A 26390-nucleotide genomic window follows, 5' to 3' on the forward strand; every position below is an offset into this window, starting at 1 on the left:
TCCAATTTTGTGCACTCTAAGGCCCGACAGGATAAATAACAAGGGAACTTTCAAGGGCATTAATGTTCTTTGACTCGCAGAATGTTTCCTAATAAAACTGCCTCCATTTCTGTGTGAACAGTGCTACATCAAAAAGTCTGTGGACATTACAAAGAAAAGTGACTGATTGATTGTACGATATGATCTAATAGAACTAGAATTTATGTAGATTTATGTTTTTGTAACTTAAAAACACCCCATCTTACTTAATATTTTGTCAGTATTTCCGAGTGAATTTCATTTCATTGATTTGAGCAACTTGTAGCCCTTGTGGACTTAAGAAACTCAGTCAAGGTTTTACTTTCAAATCATGTTTAGATAAGAAGAAATGTAATTCTTGAGCTTTTCAGTTTACACTTAACATCACCTGAAATTGCATATGATTTCAACATGAATTAGCATTTCGTATCATTTGATCTAATTCTGGAGTACCTGTCAAAAAGATGAGAAATGGGGGATAACAGTAGAGACGTGCCCTACATCATAGGCAATGAGGTGTGAGTGGTACCACAGTATTATCACCCTCTCAGCAGCCTGCTCATCAGTGTCACCGAGCAGATTGCCGCTGTCGTTACACACTGCCGGAGGAGTCATGTCAGGTGACGGCATAAGAGAAAGGCGCGGGATGCACTGTGGGGGTGCACACACCGAGTGAGCACATTGTCAAAAGCTTGTGCTGGTGCAGGTCCCACAAGAGACCGACGGCCTTCAAACCAAAGTGAACATGCACATTCAAATATCCATCATTCTAAGAGTCAGAAACCAGTCTGTCATTATGAGCCATACATCTCTGTTACTCATGAATAAAAGAGGGATGCACAAAGCATTGCGGCTTACAAAATCTGTCTGGCATTTTCACTTTTATTGTAAAACTAAATATTCTAGTCGACAATATAATCTTGGATGATAAGTGGTAAAAACAATAAAAAAAGATAAGTGTCCCTATCATGTTCTCATGTTTTGCACACAATGCTTTTTGAATTATCATTTGGAGCGGGTGGTAAATAGTGTTTTTTTATTAATTGCTCCCCTTATCCCATCCACTTTGGAAAATACTGTTTTCCTATTAACCTCTTTTAGTGCCTCCCACCCCCCCACTGCAACTATAATGAGAAAGCATGCTGTGCTTGACCTGTCATCAGCTGTGTCATGAAAAAGCTTCCCTGCACCCTATCGGACACGCTCACATTAACAAACACACGCACGCCCTGTGCTCTCCCCTCAGAGTACAAGCGCGGAGGTCACAAGGCAGGTGGCGGCTAACAAAGCCCTGCGAGGCCAGCTCCAGGAGAAGGAGGACAAGCTCTGCCAGCTGCAGGACAAGTTAGTTTCACACCTTTACTCTTCATTAGACCCTTTCCCCCCCTCTTTGTATTTCATAGGACCGTTGCTCTGCAGTGCACCTTCTTCAGCCTTTCGGCGTCACTCTCCGTCTTTACTTTTTTGTGTCTCTGTGTGTCTGTCTCCATGTTTGCACATTCTCTGTTGCTCTCATCTGCAGTGTTTGATTCCACCATGTGGCAGCTCTCTGTCTGCTGCACTCCACTGGCGCATGCTTCACTGTGAATCATTTGTGAAATTATGCATGTTCTCATCAGTGAGTGGTTAACATCAACTAAAGGAATTGGTATGTATGCACATGTGTGCACGTGGGTGTCTTTCGTGTCATGTGATGCGGCGCTGCTTACGTGGGTAGCTGATGTGGAGCACTGATCAAAGCATAATATTGATTGTTTGTGTGCTGCAGGAGGGACCATTTTGCCCCTTGACACCAAAACCCACACAGCATCACTCTGGCCTGTGGGCCACAAGTCCTAATGAGTTACATGGTTCACCTACTGTAGCACTCGTTGCATCACGTATAGCTATGAACAATTCACTTGGAGAAACTGTAGAGATTTGAAAAGTGCAAGACGCATTTCCTTGTTCTGTATTAGGATTTCATATTTGAACTGAGCGAAAGGTACAAAGAACAACTTGGCTTCCCTGCTTCCCGTTCTCTTTGTCTAGTATGCTGTGTCCTCTGCCTGCCATTCTCAATAATGCATCCAGGGTATGTTTACAATCGCAGCAGATACATGTTTATGTGTGACCAAAGCGCTGAGGATCACAGCCAGACAGAGTGAGCATCCCTCAGCTGTGTTTCTGCGACAGCCTCAGCCTCTCCTCTGCCTCTTGTCGCACACGTAACCTGCCATGTCTTCTTGCCTACCACTCGATTTTCCTCCGTGGAGGGACCCCTTCTCAGAATGAAAGACATGTCTAGACGTCTCTAAAATATACATCTCAGCACACACACAGGGTGCAAGGCTGTTTCGCCTTAAAGAAGAGAAGGGGGGAAAAAAAGAAATGAATTTCAAAGTTCACCGGCATGTCCTCAGTCAATATCCGGCACTATGGCCCTGCCTTATTTATGAAGCTGCTTCTTTCATCTTTAGCCCTGTTGTCTATCAGCCACATGAAACGTCCACCCGTACTTCATTCTTAACAACATACACAGAAATGTGCGCTCTGCCTCTCTCTCTCTCTCTCTCTCTCTCTCTCTCTCTCTCTCTCTCTCTCTCTCTCTCTCACGGACAAGTACTTCAGACCACTGACTGTTATCATTACAATACAGGCATGTTTGATGAGCAATATTGCCAACAAGCACAGAACAAAGGGTACAAACGTGTGAGTGATCGGGATATAGTTTCAGGCTCTTTTTCTCTTTGCACTAACACTCATAAATAGAGATCACACACTCCAGCAGAAAGTCCATATATCCTTCATTCTTTTTTATCCTCTATTCTTTTTGGGGTGTAGAAGAAAAGAACATCTAAAATAAATGTTGTCGATCTAATTGCCATTAGCATTGGGGCACAGGGAGCTGCTGGGGCTCTTATTGCTGCTCTCTGTCTTTAAGTCAACACCAGACAGTCATCTGAAAGGTTCAATATGGGTTTTCTCATTAATGGCCAAATCCATGGGGTAACTAGCCAGCGCTACTTCCCCCCCTAAGTCCCCAGGCTAGACTCCTCTCTCATTTAATTTAATGTCACTCCAATAGGACAAGCTCACATTTATTTAACCAGCCTGCCCTCAGGCATTCATCCACCTGGGGAGACAGGGACATTTACTTACACGAAAGCATTTGCTCTCTCATTGCGTCATCTGTTTATTTGAAATACACAAACTATGATGTGTGTAGAAGCTAAGAGATCCTCTACATCTTGAGGAAAAAAAATAAAAAGACCATTTTAATTAACTGCATCGTTATGATCTTTATTCTATTTCTTCCCGTTCCCACTGGCAAAGGAAACCATAATAAATCCCTTATATTTGCCTTTTATGAAAACAGAATAAAACATGCTAACATACTGAGACCATTTAAAACACAGCCTCACTGCAAATTGCTCATATCTCCAGCATGTCCACAGAGCAGGTTATTGAAATGGAAAGTGACACACAGTGCTTGTTTGCCACAGTCATGACACAAACATCTTATAACACAGGGACATTGCCTCTCTTCGGGGAAATATTGTCAACTCAGTACTGCACACAAACAACATTTTGAGATGATATTCTCCTTCATAAAACATATTTGCCACCCTCCGATGTGGTTTTACAGGACTGGTGTAATGCTGAACTGAAAATAATAAACCTTTTTAATGCTTGATTACAGTCTTTCAAGTAGAGTCACTGCTGATTTGAAATGCCGTTTGTCAAAAAAGACTCCCCAGTCACATTTAGTGTGGCGTTCCCTGCCAGAGCACTTGTTCTAATATATGCCAGTTACAATTATATATGCATCCTTATTTCACCCCCACCTTCCACTTCACCCAAGCTGCATGCCAGTGTATTTAGTTGTCATAATGAGCTGTCATGCCTGATGTACTGCATGGGGACACTGTGCCTGCCAGCTTTGCATGTGTGTCTGACGCTTTGTGTGTGCCTGTATTTGGCTCGTTAGTTACATGCTGTATGTGAGCCTGTTGTGCTTTTGTAAGAGTTACTGTATGGACTTTGTTCTCACTTATGTCGTGTGGCATATTTTTGTTTCTAGAGCCAGCCACTTAGAGCGGGATGTGACCATGAAAAGGCAGCTGGTGGAGGACTTGAGGACCAGACTCAAGTTCCTGCAGGAAATGGAAAAAAGTTACAGGGGACAGGTGGAGGAGCTCGAGAAGAAGGTACACTTAACACAGGAATATGTTACATCCTTCTAGTTTTAGGCTGTTTGGGAAAATGACAGAGAAAATTAAGAAATATATTACTCATTTTTCATAATTCAAGGAATATTTCTCATCAAAGACTAAAGAAAATACATTTGCAATGCCAATGCTTTTGTTGGCAGTATAGATTGTTACCAAATGAAATTAAGTCATGTGATGTGAACGTCTCTTGTAGCGCAGAAGTGCAGAACCGTTACCCCTTTGTTATATTTTCTTCATTTCTCTTTGCTCTCTTTGAACAGGTGAAGATGTTATCAGAGGAGGCCTCCAACAGGAAGGCCTTCATTGACTCTCTTAAGAGAAGGCTGAGTGTCATGACAGCAGAGAAAAGCCAATACGAGACCTTGTGTACAAAACTGAAAGAAGACCTTGAAAAAAAGGTTGGAAAGAAGAACACTAAGAGTTTCCTCAACAGTTTGTTTTTATTTTTTTTTGTTTTTATTTGAAACATGTGAGGTTGCATCTCAGTGGAGTTCTTGATGGTGTCACTTTTATTTTTAACAAGTGGTTTTTTGCAACAGGAAATCTGACAAAGGGATGTTCTGTTCAGTAATTTACAAATAGTAAATAAATGAATTCCATTTGTGTGCTGTCACAAAGTACTGTATTTGCATGCTTAGTTTTTTTATTTGGGATATCAAAGCACACAATGCACTTGACATTGAAAAAATAAGGGGTCGGTAATATAATCTCCTTCCCCTTTAATACTTGCCAGCCATTCAATTTCAGGCATTTTTCTTCTAAAGTGTATAAAGAAATTTCACACCAAAGTTAGAATTTTTTATTTTTTTTTCATAGGTATCAATATGGGGGAAAAAATGAAAGTTCCATTTTATTTGTAGTAACAGCATTTTTGGAATGAAAACTCAAAGCTGCTTTTCCAAATGTCCTCACATCAATAGATGTCACCAGGAGTCACCAAAGTCAGAGATGTTGAAATCCCACACACATGCGCTTTAAAGTAATGTCCACACATTCCTCACAGACGTGTGGATTTTCTGCTATCTTTGTGAAGCCAAAAAAAAAACCACACAAAAAACCTTGCTTTCAGCTGACCAGTTCTGCCTGCTATTTTTCTTCACAGGAGCAGCGGATTCATGCCCTACAGGCTCGTGTGGGTGCTAGCGAGCAAGCTTTGGCTGCACAGGAACAGACTGCCACTGAGCAAATGGAAGGATTGACCCAGCAGAGCTGCCTTGCCTTGGACAGGCTTCAGAGACAGCTAAGACAGGCCGACTCTCAGCTGGAGCAGCTTCATTCTTTCATCAAGGTACTGTAGTAAAGGGTGAAAGGATTAAAGGTCAGAAGTCCAGAGCTTTTATTGGTAATCCCAGTAACTCGCCTTAACGGTATTGTGCGATGTTTCAGGGAGGTCCTAACCTACAACTTGTAATAACAATGTGTAGGGCAGTTGGATATAAGGGTCCGGTAAATTGGTAATAATGCCCGAATAATATTTCAGGGTCCTGATATGCTGAACCCTATAAATGAAAACAGGAAGTGTCACCTGCCTCCCAGTGTTGCATTTGCCATAGACTTCCATGCACCTCTTTGCACAGCACCTGTGTAATTGACTAGTGCTTTTTTTTTTGGAGCTGTTCTGGTGGTTTAGGGAATAAGTGCAAACCCACAGTGGAGAGAAAAGGTCCTGTCATTTTGATGTACTGTTGGTGGTTAGATCTTTTGGCCAACAGTGAGGTGACCTGGGTTCAGTTTCAGCTTGCACGTTCTCCATCTTTCTTTGTGACATTTCTTTGGGTGCTTCAGCTACAATTCAAGGTGTGGCATCTCGAAGCTGACCATAAATATATGCTGGTGGGTTTCTATATGTCAGTGAACTGGTGTCCTGTCCAGGCCATACCCTGCATTTCACCCAGTGTCAGCTATTAGGGTGCCAGCTCACATCAGGTCTCATGTAGATGAAGCAGATATAAAAGATGGATAGAAGGTAACAGTAGTAACTGAGAGGTCACGAGAATTAATTGACTCCCTACAATACCTCCAGAAGCTATCCAAGGTGCAAACTGAAAATCAACAAATGAACCACTGTGGTTTCACCAATGATGCCAGAGAGAACCTATCCCTGATGTGATGCTTTAAACTCACAAAGAAGACATTTCAGAGGAAATGAAGCTATTTAAATTGACTTCATCATATTGATACAGAATATGTTGGACAGATTTTTGGACACTGAGTTGAATAAAGTGAGTAGAAAGCCAGAAACATATTTGCTAAAATTCTTATCATTATTATTGCTATAGTTTTTAACTTAATTTATCCAGATTCAGTGGGAGATATCTATTTATAGAAACTAGATGTGATCCGTTCTCTGTTTCCAAAACAATGGATATGACCGTGAATTGAATTGTGACCGTGTGGATGTTCTCACTACCTTAGCCCTCTTTTATATTGTGTGCGAGGAGGCAGGCCACTAGTGTGATAATACTACGTTTGATTTGGGAACGGACACTGTTGTCTTTACGTAGGCCTAATCCATCACCATGAAGTGTGTTTGAATGTCTGCATCAATCTGTAGGTGTGTCTGTGTGAGGCTGATAAAGACTGTCTATCACCTCTGTTTAGGTAACATTTGTCTGTCAAAGGAGCAAAGGGTTTGGAAGAGATAGATTGCAGTGACATTATTTTCACACACACACATTAATCATGTGGCAGATTATGGACACAGTTCAGTGATAGCCTTCCTTTGCTTTTGTCCTAGGAATCGCGGAAGAATATATCTGAGAAAATAAAGAGATGAATATGTCTTGTATTTCCTTCTCGACAGTGGATTATTTTTGCACCTAACCGAACCTCTGCCCGTCATTTTTTTGTAAATTTTCTGGCTACCCACTCATAATACATATAATGAAGACTGCCCGCATGCATACTGATCTACAAGTGCCCTAAATATTGAAGCTACATTGCATGTAAGAGCTCACGTATAGAGATGTGCCCAGAAATCAAGTTCATGCTTGTATTACTCTTTTTCTCCATTCCCATAACCCTATGCTGTTGGGGCCATTGTGTTGTTGTTGAGGATTCACATCATTGTTTGTCTCCCCTTGGCTCTTGTGATCCCCTATAAGAACACCAAGCCCTTTGATTGGACTGCCTGACGTCCGGAGGAGATTTACTCTTGTCATGTATTGATCAGGACCGGAGGGCTGTGTGTGTGTGTGTGTGTGTGTGTGTGTGTGTGTGTGTGTGTGTGTGTGTGTGTGTGTGTGTGTGTGTGTGTGTGTGTGTGTGTGTGTGTGTGTGTGTGTGTGTGTGTGTGTGTGTGTGTGTGTGTGTGTGTGTGTGTGTGTGTGTGTGTGTGTGTGTGTGTGTGTGTGTGTGTGTCACACACACACACACACGAATATGTGTCTTTATGAGCACTTTTTTTGTGCTTGTATGTGCTGTGTATTTGTGTGTGGAGACTTTTTTTTTTTTTTTTATTGTGTGCCAGCAAACCCTTTTGGCCCCTGCACACGCCCCAGGCTGTAAGAACTGCTCTTGAACTGCTAAACAGTGGCCCTGCATGTTGTGACTATTCCACAATACTGTCTGTGTATATCACTCTCTCTTTCTCACACCCATGCGCACACTCAGAAATTTGTTCCTCGCAAAGATATTTTGGTTTGTCATCTCAAATGCAAATGACAAGATAGTGCACTTTTTTTTTTTTGGTACCAAATAGGAATATATATTCATAATTAACATGCAATAACATGATTGTTTGATCATCATAATTTAATAAACAATGATGTATCGACACATTTACCAATGAGAACCGTACTTGACAGTGAAAGATCGTTCCATAATTAACCTCTTTAAAGTTTGTTAGGAACATCAAATCTGCTGAAAAGCAGTTTTTCTGTATCAGTGCCTGAATAATAAACATTTTTCTTTCTTTGTTCTACCGTATATATTTTTGAATGGTCCTATGTGTGGAGAGTATTACAGAGGTAGCCAGTTATTAAAGAGGATATCTTTTAGCTGCTCATTTGATCCCCATCTCCTTGCCTTAATCCTCGTCCTGTCTAAATTGGCCCTCTGGCTATAGTGTTTGTGGTACGAGTCAGGCTAAGAGCTCTTAACAACAGCACACACGCACACACCCACACACACTCGCACACGTGCACAAAACATTTCACTTATGTATTTCTGTAGCTTGTGTGTGAATGCTTGAATTCTCCCGTCCCACTCCCCTCTCTCAGGGCAAAGAATGAGTGATAAATTCAACCCTTAATCTCTCTCCGGATTATTCCACATGCAGGGTTTACAGCAATTTACTGTAACCCTTGAGTAGTGACAGTGAATGTCAATTAGGTTGAAGATAAGAGAATAGGATCCCCAACTGTTAGCTAATGAAGTGTGTATCCCTTTAGGGTAAACAGAGCTCTCGGATCACAAAAATGAGACAAATGGATGTTAATGGATTGTATTTATTCTCCTTTTTATGTTTGAACACATATGTAAGTAGAAGGCCATCCATAAAAACACCAGTAGTTTAGGCTGTGCTCACACTATCATAAAAACATATTGAAGCCACTGGAACTACTGAAGCTACAATATTTGACTAACAGTGTATTCAAATTATGACAAGAAGAAGGAAAAAAGGCCTCTGCTCAAACTCTCACTATTGTCGACTGGAGGGATTTGGTATAATGTAATCTTGTCTCACATACAACTGCTTTAGGTGTTTGTTTGTTTTTTGCTGTGGGGGGGGGGGGGGGGGTGCGTGCATATCTGAGCTTTGCATGTATAATCATTGTTTTTTTTATGCTTATGGACATGTATTGTGTCCTTTTCTGCAAGCCATCACATACTCACTCAGCACTTTCCGATGGGAAACACAACAGCTTTATTTTTTTATTTTTTTATTTTTTTTTGTACTTGTACACCTGCGTGAAATTAGGAGAAAAGAGTGAAGATGTTTGCCGCTGTTCAGTCATGAGTAATTACCCTTGTTACTTTAATACCCTTAAGTGTTTTTGTATAATTTTGTGTTGTGCGAATGCTTGTTTGCTTGCTTGTCCACTGTCCAAGAGCGAGTTGCAACTTTCTTTCTTCCTTCCTTGTTTTGTGTTTGTGCACTGCGAGTTCTCTGGTCTCCAGCTTTCCCTCATCTGACCATCTATTCCAAGGTCAGCTTTTCAGCAGGCTTACAAGGGAATGATACAGAAGATTATTGCTTCGATCAATAAGCTCAAAATGAAGCAAAGGGGAGTTTACTTTATTGACTTTCTCGTGTACAGTGGCAGTTTTAACATTTAATTGTCTCTCTGTATTTAGAGCAAACTCCCATTTAGTGCCCGACAACTGTGCCATCCCAGGCCTTCCCCGTCTCGCTTGCCATTCACTCGGGCACCATTTGAAACCGCCCCTCATAGCTTAATTATTAACAGTGTTATGCTGCCCTGTTGTACTGTGAGACATTCAGAAAGCAAATAAATAAATGAATGGCTGTATTTTCAGTTTCTCTCCGACTTTCTCTCTGTGATGCATGATTCTCTGTCTGTGGAGAATTTAGCAAAACTTGGGGTGCGTTTGATATCAAAGCTGCGTTCCCTCAGCTTTCAATCGGCAGGGCAACAAACCCTCAGGTCCACATTCCTACAGGGGAGCGTGAGGCGAAACCGAAGAGAATCTGAGTGTGTCAAACTCAATATTCCTCCATAATGTACTAGGCCTCTCTGGCGCATGCTTGATCAATTTCATTTATTCATCTGCCAGGCAGAGCTATCCCTCTTGTTTTTCTATATCCATTTCATCATCTTCTTCTTTTTTTATTCCTTTTTCTCCTCCCCCCTTCAGGCCCTGGCCAGTGAAATACTTTTAGACGTTCAAGAGGTCAAGCAGCAGTTGATGAAGAGGAGGAGGTTGAGGCAGGCCAGCTCCATGGCAGCAAAGGGCGGCCTCTCAGCAAAGTCGATGATCAAAGTCAAATCTATGGCTGCCTCCATCCTCAATATGTCAGAGCATGATCTTGCAGACATAATGGAAACTGATCAGGTAAGGCCAAGGGACAGTGGTTCACCATTTGATACAAATGCTAACTTGAGGATCTATATTAAGTTTGATTATACCCACAGAACACAACGTACATATAAGAGATTTATTGTTCCGAAAGATTTTGAAACATTTTAAAAGTTTTTGGTTGAGGCTTGCTTAATGATTTACCTGAGACTGGAAAAGAAATTATATAATCAATATCAGCTTGTCTGTTGAAAAGATATCTGTGGTGAGCCTTTTTGACTGTTCCTCCGGGAAGCCATACTGTAGATTGAAATTGGAGGAAAAGGGAGGAAATTGGGAGCCACAGAAGCTTTCTCTCCTGACTTCATTTCACCTGTATCTGTAGCCGTGCTGAAAACCGCTGCTCTGCTCTGACTTTTTCCTATAGCTGCATTGATAAAAGTGGGTGGGTAAACAAGGCTGAGCACCAGCTTTTGTGGAAGTGAACCACACACTAAAGTATGTCATTAATAAGTTAGAAAGTTGCAGTGCAACAGAGAAGAGTGTGGCGCCATGTTTAAAGCCCGTGTTCTCAAGCTCGACAAGTTCAAAAACTTGTGCCATACTAAATCTTAAAGTTGAAGGGTGCTTCATGTATGGACAAGTTGAGTGAAAGTCCAACTTTTTTCTTTTTTTTTTTTTTTCTTTCTGGCAAACAAAATCATTGAATGGAAAAACTCTTCCTATTGGCCGTTGACCACTTGTAAAGTTGTAGTTTCACACGTTCATAGATCATGCTGAGCCATGTCATCAATTAGCAACTCCATGTTACAATCAGCCTGACCTCCCTGGAGACCCTCTTCCATCTATCTCACGATGAGAGAGGGTGCACCAGGCACTCACTCACACTTGAAACCAATTTATCCTCTAGGAGAAGAGCTCCTCCCAGCTGATGACGGACAACAGTTTCTCACTTGACAAAAAGTCCCAATCATCAGTGCTGAAACCCAAGAGGGTAAAATTACATTTGTGTCCTTACTGTGTATTCCCACCTATTGATAATTACTGTGGGCCACTTGGTGTTTGGTTTGTTTTAGTGGTTAAAACTTAAGTTTTAATGTAATACTACTACTACTACTAATAATAATAATGATAATAATAATAATAATGATATTTTGGCAATGCTTTGTCGATTTATTTTGTCGTACTGTGGAAGTCCAGGCGGCAATATAATGACTTGTACATAGATGCATAGCTCTACTTCTCTGCTATCGTGTAGTTTAAAAATTTTGCAGTTATCCCAAGTGAGTGAGGAATTATGGGTTTGACAAGTGTGAATGCCAAGTCCTGTCAGATATGCAAGGATAGTAATTTACAACTTAACTGTACATTTCAACTAGAGGGGTGGTCTGCAAGTGACAAAGTTACTCAAATACAGTATTTAAAATTAACATTCTTTAAAAAAAAATAAAAAAAAAAAAGCTAATTAAAATGATATGCGTAGTATGTGTGACAGAGAATTTACCAGAAACCAAACACTTGAAGCTGAAGGTGTAATTTTGAAATTATAATGACTCTGACCACTTCAAGAGATTGCACAGTCTTTTGTAGCTTTCTATTGGAATTAACAATGTGGCATGGGGTTAAAAAGATGTTCAGCAAGTCCAGGATTTTGTAAGTCCATTCATTTATTCACTTGGCTGTGTTATACAGGAGTGCTGAATTAGAGTTCTACACTTAGTGGGACTTCTACTTTTCTTTTTTGCTTTTTAATGCAAGTACTGCAATGCCGGACATATTTGCTTTTCTTTGATTTGGCAGTGGCCTGTAGTCGACAGTACTTGTAGATATTTTCAAATGTGGTAGAACACTGTTTGATGGTTTCAGAATCAATGCACCTTTGACTTTCTGCCTTATCAATAATCCTCAATGAATTATTCCAGACTGTGTTTTTATTTTAGGAGAGTTTGACTTTTATGCAATGACCACAATAGTTTCCATATTTTCTCACTCTTGTGCATTCCCCTTAGTTTGATGGTTTGTTCCTGCCAAGTAGAGCTTTTTTTTTTTGTGAAAACATTTCACTAAATAGAACTCTGGCTATGACGAAGCTGATTATTTAGCTGGTTATTTAGCTGTCGTTAGTAAGAGGACAACAAAAAGCCTAAGAGCGCCACCATTTGAAAGGATCTCATGAGAATGGAGAAGATATTTGGAAAGTTATCAGTCCAAAACATTTTCTTTAAGGCACACAGGAAATTGCAGGTTTTTAATTATATACAATGCATACATTAACAGTTACAACGCAAATCACATTTGCAAGTGTATCCAGGCAGACCCAGCCAGTCCATATTTACTCCTTGTATCATCTTGCACAGTGTTTCTTTTCTTTTTTTTTGCCTCTTTCCATTCCATAGTGTGCTTTAGAAAGGCCTGAGCAGCTCGAGGCTCCCTGGGTAACTTGTTGTTAATGATCCAGATGTAATAAGGTTATAATTGCTAGGCCGGTTTGTTTTCCACCTAATATGAGAGGGAGGATCAGTGCTTTGTAATATACCTACCAAGGGTGGACAAGCACCCACAGTGTTGTGCACATACAGTCTTTCACACATCGCTTTCACCCTCTTGTGAGGGATGTGAAGGCATCAGTCACAAAAAACTCCTCTCTGGCTCAGTTCTCTTTTCTCTCTCATTAATATAATCACACACCAGCTTCAACCTCACTCTCTGTTAACTTCTCAGTTACTCCACAATCATTTTCAAATTAGACATCCAAGCACTGCCGCTATTACCACAGCCCTTTGTATATGAACACAAAGGGCAGAGACGCATGGCTACAGGTCAGTTCTCCAGACTGATGAATACACACTTTGATTATACATACAAGCGGTCCCGGTTGTCACATTAGGGTTGCACAGCTGCTGGAGTAAACTGTGTTTAGATTACACTTGACAAATGCTTACGCTGTGTATCCATTTAAATCAAAGTAAACTGCTTTCTCAAGCTCTCAAAATAACATTTTAATTATTGTTGTTGAATATTCTAAATAAAACCAACAAATTCACTGGAAGCACTGGTTATGCTTCAAAATCTTTGGACATTTTAAGCTCATGAATATTGTGTGTAATGTTCTGATTTAACAAAACGGTCTAGTGGTATATAATATAACTGTTCTTTCTGAGTCTCTTCATTATTGCTGTGAATTTTGTGCACCTTCATTGTGCACTGTTGGTGAAATAAGCTCCTGAAACAGACTCTTTGAAATCCCACATCTCCTCGTTATGATTCCCTTTGCTGACTTGCGGCATTAAACGCTTGGATTTTTGCTTGTCAGATCTGCCATTTTGTAAGATCAGGGACATTTGTATTCAAACACACACACACACACCCATATTGCCCCTCCTGCCCTTACCGTGTCCCCGTGCAGAAGAACAAGGCTCGTCGCTTCATTTCCAGTGGCAACACCTGGGGTTTGAAGTGAAGAGGTAGCACATTAGTGCTGAGGCGTACATGGCCATGCTGTTGCTCCTCACCCTGTTCATTAGCAGTAACAAGGCTACCACTCTGTGAGGTCTTTATACATGAGTACTATGCAAAGGTATACTGGCGTACCTTGCCACTGAATCCCCAGACAACTTGCTCAAGGTCCATGCTGGTGCGACGGTACATTTCTGCCCTTTAGCAGCATATTTGAAGAGGCCTACATTAACACACTTTTACATGTTCTCTGGAAACATCAGACCTTGATACTGACTGACTACACATTTTTGCCCAAGTCATCCACCTACAAAATGCTTACATCTCTACAATGTGTTGAAACTATACATACCAAACATCCAATTAAATATCTAAGGCTGTGCTTCGCTTTAAATGTCTTGTCACTAAGACAAAATGGTATGATTTTGCTGTGTCTTTGCAGAGGACAGCAACCTGTTCTGGGGGTCCCAGGGACCAGGACTGGCTAGACCACCTCAACCACATCCTCCAACAGAAGGTAAGACTCACCCACTTACAGCAACGACCAAAGAAGTGACTTATTCCTGAACAAAGATTGCACTTAGATGCATTTCGAAATGAATTTTTTCAAAGCTCAAAAAAATATATAGTAGTTTTATTTCCCCTAAGAATTTCATCTTAACACTTACTTTAATCTGTTTTCCTCATATAAGTAAAAATCATAATTAGTGCAATAATGGAACTGGTCATTACGAGGGGGCACAGCAGATCTTTTTCCCTTGGTATCAGTGCCACTGGGAAGGCAGAGCTGCTAATTACGAATACTACTACTACTCTACTGAACAGCACAAAAGTACACTGACTTATTTAGTCACAAAGAAAACTGTTAGGGGCAAGTTTTTTTGCCTTCTGAACAATTTTTCTAATGTTTTTTAAGGAATAGATAAATGCACATGAAATTACCTATGGAAAGGAATGTAAGCTAATTTGCTGTGAAGGTAGTGTTGACAATTTTGTTCTATTTCACAAAATGGTAAGACATGTTATACTTTGATACTATAACAAATCTGCAGTTTTAACTTTAAGCTTCAGGTGTTTCCAATGGGTCAGTTTAGTGTGACTGGCAAACTGCTTTGTCAGTCTCAAGCACAGATATAAAAAAAAAAAAGAAAAGAAAAACCTGCCCCAATTTCACCAAGTACTGTAAAAGCAGGATGATTTGAGTTCCCAGCTCAATGATCCCCCTCAAAGCGCTGACAAAAAACAATGATGCAAAAGATAAAATAAAGAAAAGCAACTACATCCTGACTGTGTGCTGGAGTCTTTGTGTGCGCACAGCCGCTCATCTGTGAGTGCTCTGCTGGAGCTTTGCTCAAGCGCTGTCAACGTCTGCTCGCTGTGATATGTGTATGATTGAGAGTGTCGAGTTTGGATGTGTGTCTTGTCTGTGTTCTTGTCAGCGGCTGCCGCAGGCACTCATGCGTCGCCTCCGCACCACGACACACACCAGACACTGTTCTCTTGTTCCCCAGATCTTCTTCTGACCTTTCCACCTTCCTCTCCCCCTCCCACACTAACACACACACACACACACACACACACACACACACACACACACACACACACACACACACACACACACACACACACACAACACTCTACTGAATCCATGTTTTTCCCTTCTAGCTGGACAGCTCTCAGTCCCTGTTCTGTCTCTCTTTGCCATCCTCCACTGTCCCGCATTCTTTTCTCTCTCTCTCTCTCTCTCTCTCTCTCTCTCTCTCTCTCTCTCTCTCTCTCTCTCTCTCTCTCTCTCTCTCTCTCTGGCTCAGACCCCGAGGCAGCTTGTTAGTGGGGAACTAAATATTGATTTGGCGGGCCTGTCGATGCCGGGAGAATGAGCTAGTGTCCACCAGAGACCTCGGCACCGGCAGCCTGCTATCGACGTTTTCCGTGGGCAGAACAGGGGAGGTGGAGGGGGGCTGGAGCTTGTGTGCAGAGTGGAGGAGGAGAAGAGCGGAGTATGACAAGGCTGAGACTCGCCCCCAGGTCCCTGTGGGGACCGCTGGGACCACCGCAGTCATCCCCCCTTCACTGAAAACAGACTTTTTCTCTCCCCTTTCAAGTCCATCTTCTTCTGTATTTTATTTATTTATTTATATTTTTTCCTCTTCTCTGCATCTCTCAGTTTCCTCTCACTCTTTTGTTTTCAAAAACATATTTTATGAAGTGACCACCGGGCTTTGTCACCGCCTGTCTCTTCCATATGTAAGAGCCAATGGGACACCTTGTAGGACAACAGATGGAGTACATTCTCCTAATTTTATCTTTTCAGGGCTACTATTATAATCTATCTGCACCACAAGTAAGCTGATGCTCAGAAGCCCACATTTTCCACTGGGCACATACAGTCAAAGAACTCTCATATGGTTCCCCACTAGTTTCTCCACTCTGTCATAGCTTATGAAAGGCTCACCAAGCAGAACATCTGTGAAGTGAAATGGCCTGGCCTGTCACCCTGCCTGTGACACTAATAATACACTCCCCTAATAGTGATATGATCTTACCCGGAGCTTCACTCACACACTTGTTCGGATAAAAAGACACACGGACCAGAAATAGACCCGGTGAAAGGAAAGATGAGAGAGCTCCATGTCTCTAACTGGCTGGCTGTCACTGAAAGACGATGAGGATGTGTCCATCGGAGTGTATGTCTGGGTATGTGCACATGTGCGTGTGTGCATGTGCGCACTCACGACAGCCTCATCTTGTCACTGTCAGTGCCTAATGGAGCTGACGGTGGGACAGCACTTTATTATCTCAGTGGCCCTGTCAATAGCAAACCCATCACTCATTCTGCATGGTTGTGTGTGTGTGTGTGTGTGTGTGTGTATGTGTGTGTGCGCAGATGTGAAAGAGCTCAAGAGAGATATCTATATGCGTATCTGTGCCTCTATGTGTGGGCCATTGTTGGCAATCACTGTCATCTGCTGCCACACATCAGCGTAACAAGAAAGAGAGACATCCGCAACACTTTAGCGAACTGTGTTTCAGAAATAAAGACGTGTGACTGTGAATGTGTTGCACTCGCACTCCCCTCTTGCCAAAGAAGTGCCATAGATTTCTGTAGCCCCCTCGCCGCTGCCCCACATGTCCACTCAAAACGAAATGAAACATTGCATTCATTTCCTCATCTCTCACCTCTACTGGTGAGTTAATGAAATCAAACCCTATGCCTCTCAGTAGAGAGCCACCATAAGCTGTGCTCCATAGCCCGAATCAAGGGACGATGCTATCTAATAATCATGAGCAGGCCAGGGGGTGTACTGTATGGCTCCACCGCAACCTACCATGAATAAGGCCAGCAGTGAAGATGGAGTGTCCATGTGGGCCACGGGGTCCAGGCACCGGCCCGGGGAAGCATTGATTTAATTGCCTTTGGTTTATTTGTGGAGTCCTAATTATTGACTGGAGGTAGAATTTAATGGGCCAAGTCTTTATGAAGACAGGGAAATGACTGGCTTCTGCTGCTGGCCAATAATGAACAGGAGGACCAAGTGCATGCAAACGTGTGCACATGCACGCAAACACACACGTTCCCTCCAGATCATTTTTCAGACTCATTTTGTGTACACACACCTATCTCGAGCCTCATGACAGCATAATAACATTTAAAAAGTCATTGACTCTGTTGATTTCTTTATGAGAGGACAGTGCTTTGGTTTACTGGTATGGGGTGACGCTGAGGGCCAGCTAATATTTACCTCACAATCACACCCAGGGGAGACGTACAAGCATCACTTCTTATCAGCCTCCCAGCTATAACAAGCAGGTGAGCATTACATCAAGACAGTGGTAGAAACATACCAGACCAGTCTGGACTGGACTGGACTGGACTGGAATTGTTATAAAACACGAAAGATGTTTACAGATGTCTCCAGGGGGCTGAGATATTTTCTGTAATTTCAAACCCTGATCAAACTTTGGCTCACATTTACTGCAGGTTTTCTGTACAACAGTATTTTGTGCAAACAAGCCCGACTTTATTCATGCCACTTTTTCTCAGGACTTCATCCATATTGGCGCTTCCAAGAGGTCTTGTTGATAACCCCTGGTTTAAGACATCAGTGGCTTTGTTGCTCCAATGTGCTGATGCACTGGAAAAAAAAAAACTTTTGTTGTTGGAGCTTTGAGGGTGAGCCGCAGTGTGTTGTGTTGTGTGGCTCATTATGCCTCTGTAATGACAAGGAACAGCTTTGAGTCCCACACTTCCCTCTGAAGGAAAGTGACTGTAATTAAGCCCCATTTAATGATTGAGCTAATTAAATCAGCCACTCTTTTTTTCTGTCTCTGTAAATATGTTTGTATGTGCGTGGAGGGGGACACAAGGCGAGCCTTTGTACTGTAAATATGTCACTGGAACGGTGGTGGGGACCAGGAGGAGGTTCCCAAGGGTAGATTTGAGCACAAGTTAAAAATATCAAAGCAGTCAGACTTTTTTCTTCGCACACTGCATTTCAGTGTGATTACAGGGAAGCTATAGCAATGGGATTATCCCACTCTGGGAAACCAGCCTGGTTGAGGTGATAGGCCAGGTAAATGATCTGTTTGTTAATCTGTTTTAGTTCTTATTTTTTCTCTCTCTTTTAGGTGCTTTAAGGTTACTTCCTCTCTGAAAAGTACTGGAATTTTTCAGAGACCCGGGGAAGAGAAGTAATGTGGATATGTCCTGATTAAATGAAAGACGTCATTGAACATGTCACTGAGCAGACACTAAAAGGCAATAAGTCTCATCACCTTTTTGTTTTATACGTGACACTTTACTGATGGCATAGCCTGTTTTGTCGACTTTAACTACTTCTTAGTACATTACCTTGGCCAATGAGCCATGCTGTTAAGTTATGTTCTTGATTGCTGAGTTTTACCTGAAGGTTGCATCTCTTTTGTATGGATATCACCTTTCTATATTTACACCCCAAACATGCCAGAATCACCTCATTTTCACACCTAATGAGTAGGAACCTGAAACAAAGACCTGGTGCTTTCCTGTGTTTAATCTAGGGTGTATTTAGGTCAGATCCCTAACAAATGCATGTTGCACACTGAAATGATGTTTCCAAACAACGTATCAAGAAAAGGAGAGATTTTTAATTACAGTATTTGTGGCCCCAAGTGTCCAATTCCCTTTCATATCAGTCTCTTGTGGCCTAAAGGGGAGAAAAGAGAGGGATCTGCTGTGCTGCCGGGGTAGGTAATTACGAAGGAGAGCTAGAGAATAGGCTTGTCGGTGCTTTAGTGATTTTCTTACCTGAGCCCCTTTGCAAATGTGACATATTCATTATTGCAGATAATCAAATGCAAGACTTTTTAGTATGGTGCCTTTGTGCTTTTTTTAATCTATTTATCATGTTGTTGTTGTTGTTATTCCCTCGTTTGATAAATTTGATTTTCAAACAAAAGTGAGAAGATCAAAGATCAAAGAGCTGGATTTTTTTTCCCCTTCTGTGATGAAACTACTGTAACTACTTCTCCCTTACCTTGACTAGTGGCCTAGATTGGAGATGACTCACTAGCCAGGGACAGACGTGCAGTGGGCATCCTTTATCTCTCCGAATACACTCCTTATCACCGCAGTCATTTTCACTGTTTTTATGGTCATTTTGTAGCAGCTGTGGAAGTTCTGGGCTATCACTATATGAATATAAAACCTGTCGAAAAGTTATTATGCTCCAAGTATGGAGATGCACTCTTAGGTAAGACTGTCAAGTACACAAGTGGTGCCTTGTATTATACTCGAGTTCAAAAGGAACATCTACCTAATTATGCATGAGTGTTACAGTTATCTTGATAAGGTGTTTGAACAGCTGAGAAAAAATCTGTACTGGTTGAGTCCATGCAGACATACCCTCTTATATGTCTTTTAGGCTTTGAGATTCCTCTCCCTCCATTCTCCCTCATTTAGATATCCAGCAGACTGACACAATCTCACGGCTACTCACAAATTGGGCCCTTGGAAATAATTGTGATAACCCGTTCCATGGGAGAAGACGAAAGAACTGGAATGATCGATCTTTTATGGAAAAAAAAAAAGTTTTTGTGTGTAATGCCACTACCAGACAATGGTCACTGGAGTGCTGCAACTTTGAGCTGCTCCTCGCCTTGAGGTGTGCCCCAGGCTATAGTATAGTATTGTCATTTAATTGGCTCATGAAAACACCTTTTGCTTGCAGCCCCTGTCCGTGTGTGTGTGTGTGTGTGTGTGTGTGTGTGTGTGTGTGTGTGTGTGTGCACGCGCAGATATATTTGCACACACGTCAGTGTCAGTGGCTTTGCACGTCAGTTCACTTCTGAAACATGTTCATGAAATCATACCTAGACAAAAGGTCTGCTCTGCAGGGCCTGTTGAATAGTAATGGATGTAAGTTAGCATGGCTTAATGCTACAGTAGCTATTTTAGTGTTGCCAAAGGGGACAGGGCCTCTTGCAAAACAGCGCTGGTGTTGCTCAGCGCTGGTGCTGGTGCTAGCGCGCTCTGCCAAAGGGGACAGGGGCCCAGCTAAATCAACTGTAGCATAACATTAGTGCCAGTTCTTAACACTGCCTTAAGCAGCCCAGGGGATCCAGCAGAGCAGCTGCATCATAGCTTACCTCCAACCATCCTTCAGGGTGTCAGTCCCCAGCCAATGTGGCAGTTAGATGAAAGGGAATGATAGTCCTGCTTGTCCCGTTTGTGAGCGTGCATGCGAGTGCCTGTGTTTTCTTGTGCCAGAATCTGCTGATGTAAGAAGCAAATCATGGTGAGATGGATCAAAACAGCATCATATTATATCCAATCCATCATAAAGACCAAAATGATCTCACACGGTACATGGTGACATATCTTTCATCAACATTGATAAAGCCTTATGAGGATGAAACGTTCATGAAAATGTACTTTTTTTTTTTTTTTTTACTGTATTACTGTAAATTCTTATTAGGAGATGTGAAGATTTAGAATCAATCTATGATTTGGACAATTTAATGAATGGTGACCATCTTTATATCTCTTCTTGGTTTCTTTCTCTACAGTCTCCATTGTGTTTTGATATAAAGGCCCATTTAATGATCAAAATGTACCATGCTATTACTATTTTATTGTTTGATAATGTGATCCCCACACTATGGTGCTTGGCTCAAAACCAGCTAAACCATTCTTTTAGTGGCCAGTTGTACTTTATAGCTTTGCACAGTGTTGATGTATTATAAACTGTGAGTGAGTGACCACTCCTTTCTGAAGGGAAGACAAGTCCAAAAAACCTTTTCCATTCTACAATAAATGTTTTAAATGAATATTGAAGATATTTCTATTACGTTTCTACAATAAATGTGCTCCACGGTTTGCAAATAAGCATAGAGAGCCTGTTGTTGGATGATGTAGGTATGTTAAAAACAAAAGGAAAAATTTAATGACAGTGAAGAACAAGCTTTTGATGGGATAAACTATTTTGTGAAACAGAGTAAGCATTTCTGAGGGCCACCCATCTTCAGGATCACTGGCCCATTGATTCAAAACTTTGCTCTATAAGTTGATCAATTAGTTCATTTCTGCTGCCTCAAGATAGCAATGCACCACAAATTTCCTTACCATCATTTAATCTGAGGCCTATTGGGCAAAATACTTTTTAAACTTTGTAAGCAAATTTCAGACCTAGAAAGGTCCGGCATTAATACTGACGATGTACACTGTCGCTTACACCGGTTCCTTAAAAGTTTTTCTCTTATAATTTTAATATTTGTTTTAGACTGAAACCTCACTTTGCTTGACTTTATCTGGAACATGTTTACCTGTTTGTGTTGTTTACCCCACATTCCCATACTGGGACTTCTAATGATCCAGTCTCCCACTTTGCTGTACCTCAGAGCCTTGTGTTGTGGCTATGTCTCTATTTTAGTGGGTTTGTTTGCATAGTTAGTGGCTCTAAGTGCAATTAGTTGATTAGGAAATGTGTGTATTTAAGTGTGTGTTCTATGTGAGTGTGTGTGTGTGAGTCAGAGAGTGAATTCTCCCAGGAGGACGGAGGCATAGGGAGATGTCTCAGCAGTTACTTCACTGTAGTGGTTCTCTAAGGAATAGCACCGTGTGTTTGATGCATCCAGTGCTGCTGGAACTGACTCTCCACCGCACACTTGGAGAAGCACACACACACACACACACACACACACACACACACACACACACACACACACACACGCACGCTTACCGGCACACATGGCCTTGTGTTCCTTCTTCCTGTTACCTTTAATGAAGAGAAGAAGGTGTCAGGGGGCACACAGAGTGTGCGTGTGCGTGTGTGTGTGTGTGTGTGTGTGTGTGTGTGTGTGTGTGTGTGTGTGTGTGTGTGTGTGTGTGTGTGTGTGTGTGTGTGTGTGTGTGTGTGTGTGTGTGTGTGTGTGTGTGTGTGTGTGTGTGTGTGTGTGTGCGTGTGTGCGTGTGTGCGTGTGCCTCTGGGGGCCTCGGTCTCCTTGACGTATCGATAAATGATGGTTTCAAATCTCTTGACAGTCCTCTTGTATTTTTAAAACACGTCACGTTCAGATCTGATTCCAGTATGTCCAGTAAGTTTGTGTCAATCACAACATGTTTTTTCACTTTTGACTTTGGACTTTCAATCAATTAAAATGTTATTAGTTAGGAGCTAAACTTACTTGGACCTAACAACACTTTCCTTTCATCATTTTGCATTTCGCGTTTTATTTTTAAGAGTATTTCAGCAGTAGAATTATTGCCAAAGCAAAGTGTTTGTAAAGTAGTTGTTTTAGTAAAGTAATCCGACGATGGTTACCTCCTGACCTTAGAGCTTAACAAAAGAATTGCTCCATCAACAGCTTGCAAGTGTTTATTTTGTCAACTTGATTTGACTCTGCAATGTTAAGTTGCTGCCAACACACAGAGAAAATAATTTAACCGCAAAATACTTTGGTCATAGTCACGTTACACGATGCTGAAACTGCTTGTTGACTGAGCTGTCACAATTTTTTATTTTTTTTGCACCTTCTATCCCATTTCAAAAGGAACTTATTATAATGGGTCCTTTTTAAAACACTTTTGTACTGCACAACACAAGTTTCACTTTTACCACCGATCCAAGTACAAGAAGTGTGGTGCGCCCGCCCAGCCTCCCCTGTTGCACACGTTGTGGCACATTTCTCTGGTGACATTAATACTGAGGCAACAGAACAGAGCGAGATTAAAGGAAAAGGTCAAGTCACGGTCCTGTAACTTGCCAACAAATCTCAGCAGAAGCCCACTTGTCTCTGCATGTTGTGAGTTAAACACCATTCTTTTTTTGCTGAATACAAAATAATGTACCTGCTTCTGTTGACTGTCATACACACGTCAAAACAAAGTTTTCATGATATTTTGATGCAGGTGAACGTTTAACACGTCCACTGTCCACTGGACAAAAAAAAAAAAAAAGCCACTGTTCTTATGTGGGTTTGACAGAATGAAGTTGATCTGAATGGAAAAACCACGTCATTAACTCCCCCCCCAAAAAAAGTGTTATACTAAGATGTTAACGTTAAAATTCTAGCAGCTCTAATTAAAAGAATGGGTTTGTTGAAGTACTTTCTGTTTTTTTCTTGGTCCAGTAACTCACGTTTTTTATACATTTTATTCATAAAATTAAACATGAAAAGACTCCATCAATCTGAGGTACCTGTAATCGATTACACCTGTCCATGACTTGTTTTTACGCCATGTGGTTTGTGAAATTATTTTAAGGAAATAACTGATTTTCTCTTGCTCAAAAAGGCAAAGATTGATCTAAAACAGAGTGAATACTGAAATAGAGTATTTGCCTTTGATCTGGTGTCCTAATGACCATAAAATCATTGCGTCAGGGCTAAAAAATATAATGAAGCTTGTGCCAGAAACCAGTGTCGAGACCTGCAGCCTCTTCACTTCTACCTATCCATTGTTTCCATGACAGACTAAGCAAACACTTTTCGGAAGTTTCTTTGCATTTAACCTTTGTAACCCAAAGTGATTTTGTGGCCAATCGCATTTTTTCTTCTACCATTCATGTCGACGTGGAGTCCAGTCAAAACACACCACAAATAATACGGTGAGAGTTTCCACTCGTTACGTCCACTAATTATGCCTGGAGGTGTGGTTTACTGAAATCTGATTGACTCAAGTTCAAGTGTGTTCAGCCTCATGAAAAGGACTTTTTTTGTGGTTAAAGGAAAAAAAATATTTCTTTGTCTGTTTTTTTTAAATTATTACTGCTCACACACTCATGCATAATGGAAAGGGATTATCTCTCCAGTCATTTGAGACACAACTCCAGTCGGTTGTGTGCAAACGGAAAGTTTTCACAACCACAATATGAGGGAGAAACGACTACAATGGACGGCGATCGCATAAACATGTGTGCGGTCATCAGAAAGTTTTTTCTGGGACATATATGAAGTTTTAAGATGTGTGCATCGGGACAGGAAGGTTATAGTGGGTTCTGAAACGGAGCCTTGGTGCTGCTGCTGTGCTCACTCTCCCTGCTTCGTCAAAATACTCGACGTGGAAGGTCCCTCAGAAGTTTCACAAGTCCTCAGGCCCCATCTGGGTTTCTCTTGTTTCACAAAACAGCAAACAGGCCTCTGAAAAGCTGCCAGGTGTCAGAAATCAGACTTTTTTTTCTTTTTTTTTTAATGGTGGTGCATTTGTGTGTTTGCCTCGTTTTCTCTAACCCCTTTCTACCTCCACCCCCACACCCTTTTTTCTATCCTTTTCCTCCCCTGCAGATCCCCTCTGCCGGCCAGCTAATGGAGGCTGTGCGCGTGAAGATGAAGGAGAGGAAAGTGCTGACAGAAGAGCTGGCCATGCTTGCAACACCAGTCAGCGAAAAAGCCTGACTCCCTGGGCTGAGGCTGGGAAAACTGTCATCCACTTCTTTTTCTCCCTCCCTTCTTCTCTCCCTCCCCAGTTCCCACTCAGTGGGAGCCGGGCTGAGCCAAGCTGAGCCGGGGCAGCAGAACCAATATTTGTGAGAAAAGCGCTGTCGACTCACTCTGGGCCAGTGGCTCAACACAGCAGCCCGGCTTTTGTAAATGAGCCCTCGACATCTGTGTTAGCACTCACCGCACTACGTCTATCAGACAGCGGCCCTTTAGTGCCAAGCTAATTTACAGTACAGCCACTCTCCACTCTCGGTGCAGACCTGGGGTGATAAGGCAAATGCTTACACTAATGTTTAAGTTACACCTTTTTAACTTTCTTTTACCTCTCCCCCCTAATTTATCAGACACCTCAAGGACCTCAGGGTGCAGAGCCTTGACCTTGCAATGCCAAGTCGACACTTTAGGAAAGTCCAATGCTGCAGAGAGGCAAAAATTCAACGAAGGAGGTTAGAATCATTCAAAAAAAGAAAGAAAAAAAAAAAAAAAAGAAACTTAATTAGAGTGCTCTCGGAGGCTTTGATCGAAACCTATTGTGTTCCATTCATCAATTGCTCTGCGGGTCTCAGTTTGAAGGATATTCTCTGTGTTCATGGATGATCAAGGTAACTGTGTCTTGTATTTTTAATTTGTTCTGTTAATAAATTAAAAGAACAATTATCTTACGTGTGGATGCATTACTTTGAGAATCGCTAAATTGAATGCAACTTGACTTCCAGCGAGACGGTTGTCAGTATTGTCATGGCGGCTTTGACAGTCATGCTCCTTGTCATGTCTCTTCCTCTTTGCGGCAGCTGGCAGGACTGTCAGTCACCGTGTGATGGTGACTGAGGATCGCTGCTGGTCAGCAGGGTTCTCACACCTCTGGCGTGATTGACAGTGGCCTGTTGGCATGGTTCCCCCTCATAACAAGTGACCCCTGCTGTTGACATCATTAATAAGAGTGTGAACGAGAGCTCACAGTTGTGTAACGGAGCGGTTGCATCCTTGACATAGCTCCCTCCAATCCCTTTTATCTCTTTGCTTCCCTTTCTCATTATTCATTTTAAATATTAAACTATGATCCTGGTCTCTGTCCTTGAGTTGGCATTCCACACAAGAGACCTCACGCTTCTTCTCTCAAATTTCTTCTTCTTTTTTTTTTTTTTTTACCTCTCTTGGCTTTTGTTTTCCTCTTCCTCACTTTCCTTCTTTCTTTTTATTATGTATAATTAACAATGGTGTGAAGAATCCGCCGTTCAGGAATTAAAAAGAAATAATTCCACTTTTTAATCCCCCCTCCCCTCTCAAATATATGCTAATGATGTCGTTTTCCTTTATCTTTTTATAATAAAGGATTAGGCCAGGACTGTCTCTCGCTGCAACTCGGGGACCAATTTAGCAGGGATCCAGGAGAGACAAACCCTGGTGGTTAATTACCATTCATTAACATAGTTTGCATCTTTTCTTCTCCAATACCCAGGAGCCAGCTATTGTCAATATTTGTCCCATATAAATTTCCTCAGTTTCTTTTTTTTTTTTTTTTTTTTTTTTCCAAGTCACTGTCCTCCAGCATAATGCAGATAATGACAAACATTAATAACTCTGAGAAATCTGGGGGCACAGTGGGGTAAAGAAGAGCAAAACATCACTGCCACGCAAATGATCTGGGCGCCCCCGCCCCCCTCTCTCCGTCTCACTGTCTTCATTTCTCGCTCTTCCTTTTACCGCGTAATGCAAAGTCAACAAATTTGCTCGCCGAGCCCCGCCATCCGGCCTCGGCTGACACAGTCGTGCGATTTCTGTGACATATTCAAATGTGCGCCC

At 41.7% G+C, this 26390-nt stretch overlaps 1 protein-coding gene across 1 annotated transcript in view; it reads left to right on the forward strand.

Annotated features, from left to right (window-relative positions):
• cntln (centlein, centrosomal protein) overlaps positions 1 to 25231 on the forward strand; it is an 80941-nt gene extending 55710 nt beyond the window's left edge. The window contains exons 22-28 of the mRNA XM_080463472.1: positions 1265 to 1362; positions 4082 to 4208; positions 4493 to 4630; positions 5335 to 5520; positions 10053 to 10250; positions 14113 to 14187; positions 24432 to 25231. Of these exons, the coding sequence (XP_080319598.1) occupies positions 1265 to 1362; positions 4082 to 4208; positions 4493 to 4630; positions 5335 to 5520; positions 10053 to 10250; positions 14113 to 14187; positions 24432 to 24542 (933 nt within the window). The 3' untranslated portion in view covers positions 24543 to 25231. The remainder of the gene's footprint in view (positions 1 to 1264; positions 1363 to 4081; positions 4209 to 4492; positions 4631 to 5334; positions 5521 to 10052; positions 10251 to 14112; positions 14188 to 24431) is intronic.
• The last annotated feature ends 1159 nt before the right edge of the window (positions 25232 to 26390 follow it).

The sequence above is a fragment of the Lipophrys pholis genome (genome assembly GCF_963383615.2).
Source record: "Lipophrys pholis genome assembly, chromosome: 5".
Lineage (NCBI taxonomy): Eukaryota > Metazoa > Chordata > Actinopteri > Blenniiformes > Blenniidae > Lipophrys > Lipophrys pholis.